Raw genomic sequence first — 12,823 nt, forward strand, 5'->3', positions numbered from 1 at the left:
TTTCAAAAGAAGCCATTCTCAGTTCATATTTGATCATATCGTATCATTTTGTAAAATTAACATTCTACACAATTCTAAAAGTAGAGACAGTCGGAGCCAGTTGAGTGCAGAACCTACGTGACATCTTTCTTTGCTATAGCCACCCTGAACCCTGATTTAAGTCCTTACCTGTGATAGGGTTCTCTCCTGTATTTCTTCATGGTCAGGCCGTCCATGTTGGCGGGCATGTCTGCATAGTTTTGCAGTCTATCGCTCCATGAAGTCGTCATCATCAAAATGTAATATCTATGGAGGAGCAGAGCAGCACATAAGGTCACAAACAAAATAAGCCAACAATACACCTTTAAAATAAATAAATGTATCGCTCAAGTCAAGGAATTGTGGTTTGTTTACAACATGAAAACAGCAGCTCCTTTCCCACAGATCCACCTGGTCTACCAGGGGAGGTGATGGTCTAATGGTTAAGGTGTTGGGCTTGAGACCAGAAGATCCTGGGTTCCAATCCCCGCCGGACTGGAAAAATCACTAAGGGCCGGCCCTTGGGCAAGGTCTTTAATCCCCTATTGCTCCAGGTGTGTAGTGAGCGCCTTGTATGGCAGCACCCCGACATCGGGGTGAATGTGAGGCATAATTGTAAAGCGCTTTGAGCGTCTGATGCAGATGGAAAAGCGCTATATAAATGCAGTCCATTTACCATTTACCTTATACAAGAGAAGAAGGCATAAGTCCTACAGGGACTTGTTGGTGCCGGTGCTTATCACAGAATTCTGTTACATCAAGAGAGTCTACAACTCCACTTGGACGGGATGCCAGGTTTACAGCTACGTGGACTGAGACATTAAATGGACTGCATTTATATCCTGCTTTTCCATCTGCATCAGATGCTCAAAGCACTTTACACATCAATGCCTCACATTCACCCTAATGTCAGGCTGCTGCCATGCAAGGCGATCACTATACCCTGGGAGCAACTAGGGGATTAAGGATGCTGCCCAAGAGTCCTTAGTGATCTTCTGGTCAGGCTGGGATTTGAACCCAGGAACCTTTGGTCTCAAGCCCAACGCTTAACCACTAGACCATCACGTCCCCAAATGGACATTGTCCATTAAGGTTCATGTCCAAGGACAGAGACAGGAATGTGAGCAGGATTCAAACCCAGGTCTACATATTGATCCACTATGACACCTACTCGACCGTAAACACTGACTGAAAAGTTATTCAACTTGTAAGATGGCTATTTGAAGAGTCTCTCTCTCTCTCTCCCGCACACACACACACACACACACAGCAGAAAAATGATGATGATGCTGCTGCAGAAGCTGGTGGAGGAATGCGACTGTACAATCCCTTCCCCTAAATAATGCAGTAAAACTGTGCAGGTGGAACAGGAAGAAAGATGAAAAGCACACAGGAAGTACAGCAGCAACTATATAAAAAGTGACTAAGCAGGAAGAGCAGTTATCAGTTGATACAGGTCACATGACAAAGATCCCATTCTGCTGGATAAGTGAAGATGGCGGGGGATCACAGACAAGTAGAGGTTCAACTCAAGTCGTCTGCCTTAACTTACTTGCAGACTCACTTCACTTACAGCAAAACATTTGACATATGGCAGACATCTGACAGGGAAGAACAGGAAACATGAGCGATGCCAACCGCAGAAAAACACCCAGCCAACAATAAAAATTCCACATGGACAACATTTGGAGCTGGTAACTCACAAAAAGCTCAGGGAACCAATTCTGACATCCCCAGTCCTCCGACTGTCTTAAAGTGCGACACATTCAAAGGAGTGCAGAAAAAACCCAAAGAAACCACGAGTGCGACTTTCTGAAAGCGTTCAGACCTACAAGAGACGGTGGAGCGCAGAATTTTGAGGAAGGATAAATGAGTGAAGACAGCTGAGGAAGATTATATTTCTGCAGATTTCTGGGGCAACTCAAGTGCTGTGTCGGCACAACAGGCACAAACACTTTACAGGAAGAAACGGTCGTGTACATTGATGTGCAAGCTTAAAAACTGCAGACGTTCATGTTTATTCATGTGTGTCGGTGCAAAAGCAGAGGCAGAAGTGAATCTTTGTTGCAGAGCTGTTTTTCTTCTGTGCCAAGCTTCTTGACACAACTGCACTGTAGCTGAATGTGAGACTAACAGGTTGTTCTGCCAGTATGTGAAGGCATCACGGAACGCTTCAGAAAAACAAACACACTAAAACCATATGAGAGACAAAAAAAAACCAAGCATCTCATTTTCTGTGACACTATTTCTGCCCAGAAGGTTTCAAAAGTCTTCAAAGTTCAGAATATTTTAAAACTTGGGGTATTTCTTTATTTTTGTGTATTCCTGTTACTCATATTTGTTTACCCATTCTTATGATAAAGCAATATTTCATAAATACATTTCAACAAAATGAGGTCAAAACAGGCTGATATTTACAAACAAAAGTGGAAAACTTAAGTATTTTCATATAATGCTTGAAGACAACAAACCTGAACAAATCTGTGAGCGTCAGTGCACAGACATTTTCAGATCTCTCCAGAGAAGTTCAGTCAGATTCAGGTCTGGGCCACTCAAGGACATTTGTCTGTCTGTTCACTGTAGGGATGGTGTCCGGTTTCCTCCAAACATGACACCTGGCATTCATACCAAAGAGTTCAATCTTTGTGTCATCAGACCACATAATTTTGTTTCTCATGGTCTGAAAGTCCTTCAGGTGCCTTTTGGCAAACTCCAGGCGGGCTGCCATGTGCCATGTAACTCCAGTTAAGCTGTAGAAACATCTCAAGAATGATCAGTCGAAACAGGAGGCACCTGAGTGTTGGGAAAGTGTAAGTACACGGACCCACAACAGGGGGCGCAAATGAACGGACAATGAAGAAAGTCAAATAACAAAGCTTTACTGTTGTGAACACGCACAACAAACACAACAAATTACAATTTCGGTCAGAAGTCGAATTCCAACGGTGTCGTGTGGGCAGGCTCGACGATAGGAGACGTCTGTCCAAGTCGAACCGGAACCACCCGATTTCCTCCGCCACCGAACCCCGGGAATACTGGAGCCGCCAAGTCCCGAACTCCCAGGTGGTCACTGCCTCCGCTCGTCGGATCCGGTACTGCTGGCGAGGAACAGAAACAGTCAGATGTGGGTGCGGCTGCACCCAACAACACGTGGGGTGGAAACCACCACCTCCACCTCTAATCAGACACAACACTGTAATGTAGGAATAAGAGTACTTATCCAAATACGTCCTTCTCAGTCTTCAGTTGTTTTACACACAAGCAACAAGGTATTAATCCGTATGGCTGGCTGAATTCGTTACCTCCTTGGTAGAGCGATATCTCGGCAATGAGGTGGAGATGCCGTCCAGCCCCTCCGCTGATGGATGTCAGCTGTCTCAGTTGATAGGTGACGGCTGTCACCTTGGCTGCTCCTGTGAGGTGGCAGCGCCCTCTGGTGCCTGGAGCCCGCACTCCAGGCAGGGCGCCCTCTGGTGGTGGTGGGCCAGCAGTACCTCCTCTTCAGCGGCCCACACAACAGGACCCCCCCCTCAACGGGCGCCTCCTGGCGCCCGACCGGGCTTGTCCGGGTGGCGGCGGTAGAAGTCGGCCAGGAGGGCCGGGTCCAGGATGAAGCTCTTCTTCACCCAGGAGCGTACTTCGGGCCCGTACCCCTCCCAGTCCACCAGGTATTGAAAGCCCCGGCCCATCCGTCGGACATCCAGAAGCCGGCGCACAGTCCAAGCCGGCTCGCCATCGATGATCCGGGCAGGAGGTGGCGCCGGACCGGGAGTACAGAGGGGCGAGGTGTGATGCGGTCTGAGTTTTGACACATGGAACACGGGATGGATCCGCAGTGAGGCTTCAGCTTCCGGCCTCACTGCGGCGGGATTGACGATTTTGAGGATCTTGTACGGTCCTATGTATCGATCTTTCAATTTCGGGGAGGCCACTTGCAGTGGAATGTCCTTGGTGGACAACCACACTTCCTGCCCGGGGCGATACGTAAGGGCCGGGGTCCGCCGCCGGTCTGCATGGGTCTTCGCCCTCGTCCGGGCCCTCAACAAAGCAGAACGGGCGGCACGCCACACCCGACGGCACTTCCGCAGGTGGGCCTGGACCGAGGGCACACCGACCTCTCCCTCAACCACCGGAAACAATGGGGGCTGATACCCCAAACACACCACAAAAGGGGAGAGGCCGGTGGCTGACGACACTTGACTGTTGTGGGCGTACTCGATCCAGGCCAGATGAGTACTCCAGGCCGCCGGGTGCGCGGCTGTCACACAACGTAGTGTCTGCTCCATCTCTTGATTGGCCCGTTCTGCTTGCCCGTTGGTTTGGGGGTGATACCCGGACGAGAGACTGACCGTGGCCCCCAGTTCCCGGCAAAAGCTCCTCCAGACGTGCGAGGAGAACTGGGGACCGCGATCGGAGACGATGTCTGATGGTATCCCATGCAGCCGGACGATGTGGTGGACCAGGAGGTCCGCTGTCTCCTGGGCCGTTGGGAGCTTCGGGAGGGCCACGAAGTGGGCCGCCTTGGCGAATCGGTCCACTATCGTGAGGATGACGGTGTTTCCCTGGGACGGCGGGAGGCCCGTGACAAAATCCAGGCCGATGTGAGGCCAGGGGCGATGAGGTACGGGCAGCGGCTGTAGCAATCCCGAGGACTTGCGGTGGTCGGCTTTGCCCCTGGCGCAGGTGGTACAGGCCTGGATATAATCCCGGACGTCGGTCTCCAGGGATGCCCACCAGAAGCGCTGCCGGACGACTGCCACGGTTCTTCGCACCCCAGGATGACAGGAGAGCTTAGAACCGTGACAGAAGTCCAGGACCGCAGCCCTTGCTTCTGGTGGGACGTAGAGCCTATTCTTCGGCCCGGTTCCGGGGTCCGGGTTTCGTGCCAGGGCCTCCCGGACGGTCTTCTCCACGTCCCAGGTGAGGGTGGCCACGATAGTGGATTCCGGGATGATGGGATCCGGGGGATCCGACGACTCCGTTCTGACTTCGTCTTCATGTACCCGGGACAAAGCATCCGATCTTTGATTTTTGGTCCCGGGACGGTAGGTGATCCGGAAGTCAAAACGGCCGAAGAACAGTGACCAGCGGGCTTGCCTGGGATTCAGCCGCTTGGCGGTCCTGATATACTCCAGGTTCCGGTGGTCAGTGAAAACCGTGAATGGCACGGACGTTCCCTCCAACAGATGTCTCCACTCCTCAAGAGCCTCTTTCACCGCAAGGAGTTCTCGATTGCCGACGTCATAGTTCCGTTCGGCCGGGGTCAACCTGCGGGAAAAATAGGCACACGGGTGAAGGACCTTATCGGTCTTCCCGCTCTGGGACAGCACGGCTCCTATCCCTGAGTCCGAGGCGTCCACTTCAACCACTAACTGGCGACTAGGATCGGGCTGCACCAGAACGGGTGCAGACGAGAAGCGCCGTTTCAACTCCTTGAACGCGGCATCGCAACGATCCGACCAGGTGAAGGGAACTTTTGGCGAGGTCAGGGCTGTCAGGGGGCTAACTACCTGACTGTAGCCCTTAATGAACCTCCTATAGAAATTAGCGAAGCCGAGGAACTGTTGCAGCTTCCTACGGCTTGTGGGTTGGGGCCAGTCTCTCACCGCCGCAACCTTGGCCGGATCAGGAGCGACGGAGTTGGAGGAGATGATGAACCCCAGGAAGGACAAAGACGTGCGGTGGAACTCACACTTCTCGCCCTTCACAAACAGCCGGTTCTCCAACAACCGCTGTAGGACCTGACGTACATGCTTAACATGGGTCTCAGGGTCCGGAGAAAAGATGAGTATATCGTCTAGGTATACGAAGACGAACCGGTGCAGGAAATCCCGCAAGACATCGTTAACCAACGCTTGGAAAGTCGCGGGAGCGTTTGTGAGACCGAACGGCATGACCAGGTACTCAAAGTGACCTAAGGGGGTGTTAAATGCCGTCTTCCACTCGTCTCCCTTCCGGATCCGAACCAGGTGATACGCATTTCTAAGATCGAGCTTGGTGAAAATTCGGGCTCCATGCAGGGGTGTGAACACAGAATCCAACAGGGGCAACGGGTATCGATTGCGAACCGTGACTTCGTTCAGTCCCCTGTAATCAATGCATGGACGAAGTCCGCCGTCTTTTTTACCCACAAAAAAGAAACCTGCACCCATCGGGGAGGTGGAATTCCGGATCAACCCGGCGGCTAACGAGTCCCGGATGTAGGTCTCCATTGATTCGCGCTCAGGCCGTGAGAGGTTGTACAGCCTGCTGGACGGGAACTCACTGCCCGGAACCAAATCAATGGCACAATCATAAGGACGGTGGGGGGGAAGGGTGAGCACCAGATCCTTGCTGAACACGTCGACAAGGTCATGGTACTCCACCGGCACCGTCCCCAGATTGGGCGGGACTCTGACCTCCTCCTTAGCCTGGGAGCCGGGAGGAACCGAGGAACCTAAACACACCCGATGGCAGGTCTCGCTCCACTGAACCACTACCCCGGACGGCCAATCGATCCGGGGATTGTGTTTCAACATCCAGGGAAACCCTAAAATCACTCGGGAGGTAGCAGGAGTTACAAAAAACTCGATCTCCTCCCGGTGATTTCCGGACACCACCAGAGTTACAGGTGGTGTCTTATGCATGATTGGAGGGAGTAGGGAGCCATCTAGTGCTCGAACCTGCACAGGCGAGGTAAGCGCCACCAGAGGGAGCCCTATCTCCCTGGCCCATCTGCTGTCCAACAGATTCCCCTCAGAGCCCGTGTCCACCAGTGCTGGGGCCTTCAGGGTTGATTCCTCATAAAGGATCGTAACTGGGAGTCGTGTGGCGATGTGGGTGTGTCCCACGTGAATGTCTCGGCCCACCCCTAGCCCAGTCTCTAGGGGCGGGCGTTGGTGTTTAACCGCTCGGGGCAGTCTCTCACTTGGTGCTCTCTCGAGCCAAACAAAACATACTCCGTGGGCCCGCCTCCTCTGTGCATCTGGTGCCCTAAATGTTGCCCTGCTTGTGTCCATAGCTTCGTCAGCAGGGGGAGCTGTAGCCACACGGAGCGCAGGGGCCGTGGAGCGTGGGGAAGGCGGAGCGCGGTCGGAACCGGAAGGGAGAGGGACGGCGCGTGCCCGGCCACGCCCTTCGTCTCGTTCCCGCCGACGTTCTTCTAACCGGTTGTCTAACCGTATGACAAGATCGATGAGCCCATCTAAATCCCGCGGTTCGTCCTTAGCCACCAGGTGCTCCTTAAGAACCAATGACAGTCCGTTTACAAAGGCGGCACGGAGGGCAGTGCTATTCCAGCCGGACCTCGCAGCCGCGATGCGGAAGTCGACTGCATAAGCAGCTGCGCTCCGACGCCCGTCTCATTGACAGTAGCACGGCTGAAGCGGTTTCTCCTCTATTAGGGTGATCGAACACGGTTCTGAACTCCCTCACAAACCCATCATATGTCTGAAGGAGCCGTGAATTCTGCTCCCAGAGCGCTGTAGCCCAAGCGTGTGCCTCGCCGCGAAGCAGGTTTACTACATAAGCTACCTTGCTAGCATCGGTCGCGTACATAACAGGACGTTGTGCGAAGACGAGCGAACACTGCATAAGGAAATCCGCGCACGTCTCCACACAACCTCCGTACGGCTCTGGAGGGCTTATGTATGCTTCCGGGGAAGGTGGGGGGGGTCGTTGAACGACCTGTGGAACGTCAATATTACGCACAGGGTCGACAGGAGGGGGAGCTGCAGCAGCGCCCTGGGGGCGCGCCTCCACCTGCGCGGCGAGAGCCTCCACCCTGCGGTTAAGGAGGACGTTCTGCTCAGTGATAAGATCCAACCGAGCTGTGAAAGTAGTGAGGATCCGCTGCAACTCCCCGATCACTCCTCCTGCGGGCGCCTGTGCGCCCTGTTCTTCCATTGGCCGTTCAACAGCCGGTTGACGCCCCTCGGGATCCATGACATTGGCCGAGATATCCTGTTGGGAAAGTGTAAGTACACGGACCCACAACAGGGGGCGCAAATGAACGGACAATGAAGAAAGTCAAATAACAAAGCTTTACTTTTGTGAACACGCACAACAAACACAACAAATTACAACTTCGGTCACAAGTCGAATTCCAACGGTGTCGTGTGGGCAGGCTCGACGATAGGAGACGTCTGTCCAAGTCGAACCGGAACCACCCGATTTCCTCCGCCACCGAACCCCGGGAATACTGGAGCCGCCAAGTCCCGAACTCCCAGGTGGTCACTGCCTCCGCTCGTCGGATCCGGTACTGCTGGCGAGGAACAGAAACAGTCAGATGTGGGTGCGGCTGCACCCAAAAACACGTGGGGTGGAAAACACCATCTCCACCTCTAATCAGACACAACGCTGTAATGTAGGAATAAGAGTACTTATCCAAATACGTCCTTCTCAGTCTTCAGTTGTTTTACACACAAGCAACAAGGTATTAATCCGTATGGCTGGCTGAGTTCGTTACCTCCTTGGTAGAGCGATATCTCGGCAATGAGGTGGAGATGCCGTCCAGCTGATATACCCCTCCGCTGATGGATGTCAGCTGTCTCAGTTGATAGGTGACGGCTGTCACCTTGGCTGCTCCTGTGAGGCGGCAGCGCCCTCTGGTGCCTGGAGCCCGCACTCCAGGCAGGGCGCCCTCTGGTGGTGGTGGGCCAGCAGTACCTCCTCTTCAGCGGCCCACACAACACCTGAGCTCAATTTTGAATACTTATGTACATGTAATATCCTAGTTTTTTTTTTTTTTTTTGCTTTTTTCCCCACATGGTCATTATGGGGTATTGTTGTAGAATTGAGGAAAAAAAAAATAGTTTCATCCATTTTGGAATAAGGCCACAGCATAATAAAATGTGGAAAAAGTGAAGCGCTGTGAATATTTTCTGGATGCACTTTAAATAACAGTATTTAGTCTCAATGATTTAAAATGTTATTACATAAATAGTGGCCAAAATTATCAGAAGTACAACACTTACAAGGCTGAGGGTGTTACACACTGGATACATTTAAAATATCAGATCTGAATATAATTGCTGTTTTTTTTTCCTTTGAATGTCCTTCATGCCACAACTCCTGCAAGAAGACAGAAAGCATCAGTTGCACAAGAATAATCTTGATTTTAAACTGTTACACTCTGACAATTTTGACCACTTTTTTGTAGTAACTTTTTAAAGCATTGAGATAAAGCAATGTCATTTATCATAATTCTGGACCTCATTATTGGGAATTAATTGTGATGAGTGAGCTTCTCATTATGTAAGTGAACACTAAAATATGAAGGGAAAAATAAAAATAGCCTTTTAAAAAAAATTACCCATCATGTGACTTCAGTTTGACTTGCGGGTGATGATGTCACATGGTGTTGATGTTGGTTTTCAATCTTTAGTTTTATGGTTAGTTTATATCATAAAGGTTATATTTTTCCATCAGGTGTGAAACGGTAATTAATCACATGTTCAATGTAGATGTGGTCATGTGATAGCAGCAGGAAAAATAAGACTGATTACTGATCTGCCTGCCAAAAACAGTCATTGTCTGAAGTGTTTTGTACATTTTGTGAAAATAAAAGTTAAGAAAATTTCAAATATTATATTCTATGAAAGCACTGATCCCCTAAACATAAAATAAACATTTACTGTGATTTAAAAAAACGTTTGTACAGACAGGACATAAAAGCATACACCAAAAGTAAAAATCACAATAATAATTAAAAACCATAATAATACTAAACTTGTACAAACAGTACATAGAAGCACACATCCAAAGCTAAAAACCATAGTAATACTGATATCTATTTTTTAAAAACATTGACACTGGAAGAATTTACAACATGGTTTGGTAAATTATTCCACAAAGTGACAATGCGATTACTAAAAAAAATAAAAAATAAATAATTAATGTTTAATCTTGATCTAATAACCTTTAATATAGTCAAGTGGCCTCTCAGACCAGTATAATCTCTACACTGGAAAAATTGAGTACAATCAATAATATTTTCATGACAGTTTACCACTGTGTAAGTCTCAATAAGGTCCCCACAAACTCTTCTATTTTCTAGTGTAGTGAGTCCAAGTTCCTTCAACCTATTTTTTTAAGGCTCTAAACCAGGTACAATTTTTGTTGCCCTGCGTTGAATTTTTTCTCAATCAATCAACATTTATTTATAGCGCGCTTTACAGCACCAACTAGTGTCCAAAGTGCTTAACATTAAAAACACAAATTCACACACACACAATAAAATTTTAAAACAGCACGTAAAAAAAAAACAAAAAAAAAAAACACAAAAACATGTCACCTCCCCACTAGGTGTTAAAAAACAGTTTAAATAAATAAGTCTTTAACTTAGATTTAAAAAGTGCTAGGTCAGGAATAGTACGTAACTCAAGAGGTAGCTCGTTCCACAGTCTGGGGCCAGCTACCATGAAAGCATGATCACCCCAGCGTTTATATCTTGACCTCGGAACATCTAAGTAAAGCTGACCAGATGCCCGTAATGTCCTACTGTAGGTGCGCAAAGTTAAAATTTCAGACAAGTAGGGAGGTGCAAGGCCATAAATAGCTTTAAAAAGAAACATTAAAATTTTAAAATCAATTCTAAAATGAACTGGAAGCCAGTGGAGTGAGTACAGGACGGGCGTAATATGCTCAGGTCTAAAAGTGTTTGTTAAAAGACGAGCAGCAGCATTCTGCACCAACTGGAGACGTGCAAGAGACGACTGATTAATGCCCGAATAAAGTGCATTACAATAATCAAGTCTGGAGCTGATGAAAGCATGAATGGCATCTCAAGATCACGTCCACTGAGAAAGTGCTTTATTTTAGCCAAAAGGCTAAGTTGGAAAAAGCTAGTTTTGACAACAGAATTTATCTGTTGATCGAACCTCAAACAGCTGTCAAATATCACTCCCAAATTCTTGACAGATGGTTTTACATAATTAGCCAAAGCACCAAAATTTGGTGTTACCACATTTGGTATGCCAGAGCTCTCAAACACCATGATCTCCATTTTACCATCATTCAGGTAAAGGAAGTTTTGGGACAGCCACTGCTTTACATCACGAATACAATTAAATAATGATGACAAAGCATCACTCCCATTAGTCCTCACAGGCAAATAGATTGGCAGATCATCTGCATAACAATGAAAGGACAGGTTGTGCTGGGTTATAATTGACCCCAATGGCAGAATGTACAAAGAAACTAGAATAGGCCCAAGGACAGAACCCTGCGGCACACCACAGCACAGAGAAGCAGCTGATGAGGAGAGGTTCCCAATCATGACAGAAAAGCTCCTTTCAGCCAAATATGATCTAAACCACTTAAGTGTAGTACCATGAATGCCAATAAAAAGCTCTAACTGGGAAACAAGTACTGTGTGATCCACAGTATCAAAGGCTGTTGTGAGGTCCAACAGAACCAGAACAGCAGGATTCCCTGCAGCCACTGACAAAGTGATGTTATTATGAACTTTTAAAAGTGCCGACTCAGTGCTGTGTCGCGAGCTAAACCCGGATTGGAATTTTTCAAGGATGTGATTGTCTTCTAAAAATAATTGTAACTGTATAAACACGGTGAGGATTTTTAAGAAGGGGTTGAACCACAGCAGGTTTAAAAGCAGCTGGAACAGACCCTGATCTAAGAGAAGCATTGATAAATGTTAGGAGACCCGCCCCATCAGTATTAAAAACCTCCTTCAGCACCTTAGCTGGAACAACACCTGAAGAACAACTTACAGGTATTATGTGTTTCACAACTTCAGCAAGAGATGCAAAAGAAATGGGCTGAAACTGCTCGAGCACAGCAGAATGTGCACGAGGAGCAGACAAGTCAATATTAGTTCTGATCAGCGTTCTGTCTGACTGATGAAACTTTGTCAATAAAAAAACTTTTCTAACATGTCTTTGTCCCTCTGTAAAAAGGGGGACCACACTTGCACACAACATTCCAAATGAGGTCCAACATAACTCTTGTACAACACCAGGAAAGATTCCTTGGTAATATAACTGAACGACCTTTTGATAAGACCGAGCACTCCAGTAGCTTTTGCAGCTCCATTACTTATGTATGTACTTGGAGAATGATAACTTATTGGTAAACAAAATACCTAAATCTTTTTCTTCCATAACAGTGTCTATTTTTTCTCCATTCATATAATACGCATATCAAGGATTTTTTTTCTGCACCAAAAGGCATTACCTTACATTTTTCACTATTAAACCTGAGTAGCCATTCATTTGACCAGTCTGATAACTTATCTCAACTAATGACAATATAGAGTGAAACAGTTTACTCTTTGCTGAAAGAACACCTGACAAATCATTAACAAAGAAGACTTAGGTCCTAAGACCGATCCCTGAGGGACCCCACTTGTTACCCTCAGGGTGGAGGGCTTGTTACCATTTATGCAGATGTAAATGGTAAATAAATGCAGACATTTCTGGTTTTCCTCCTCTAAGGAAGTCCTCAGACTACATGTTAAGTTTTCCAGCAATACCATAGCTCAAACTAGTAAGTCCCCTGGGCTGCTCCCTTGTTTTTTGCACTTGGGGTCCCCACAGCAAATCCAAGGTGGAGCTGCATGTTGAACTGGCACAGGTTTTACGCCGGATGCCCTTCCTGACGAACTCCAATTTACATGGAGAAATGTGGCAGAGGTGGGATGTGAACCCAGAGCCTTCTGAACTGAAACCAAGCACATTAACCACTTGGCCACCACCCCGTGGAACAGAGTCAAACACTTAAATCTATACACAAAGTATCAAAGGGCAACCTAGAAATGAATAATTTAGTTAGGCAAGACCTGCCTTTCCAAAAGTGACATACGGTG

General features: G+C 48.1%; 1 protein-coding gene across 1 annotated transcript in view; it reads right to left on the reverse strand.

Moving 5' to 3' along the window:
• nt5c2b (5'-nucleotidase, cytosolic IIb) overlaps nucleotides 1-12,823 on the reverse strand; it is a 51,639-nt gene that overhangs the window by 38,233 nt on the left and 583 nt on the right. The window contains exon 2 of the mRNA XM_034187827.1: nucleotides 169-285. Coding sequence (XP_034043718.1) covers nucleotides 169-285 — 117 coding nt within the window. The remainder of the gene's footprint in view (nucleotides 1-168; nucleotides 286-12,823) is intronic.

The sequence above is a fragment of the Thalassophryne amazonica genome, chromosome 15 (genome assembly GCF_902500255.1).
Source record: "Thalassophryne amazonica chromosome 15, fThaAma1.1, whole genome shotgun sequence".
In the NCBI taxonomy this organism is placed as follows: domain Eukaryota; kingdom Metazoa; phylum Chordata; class Actinopteri; order Batrachoidiformes; family Batrachoididae; genus Thalassophryne; species Thalassophryne amazonica.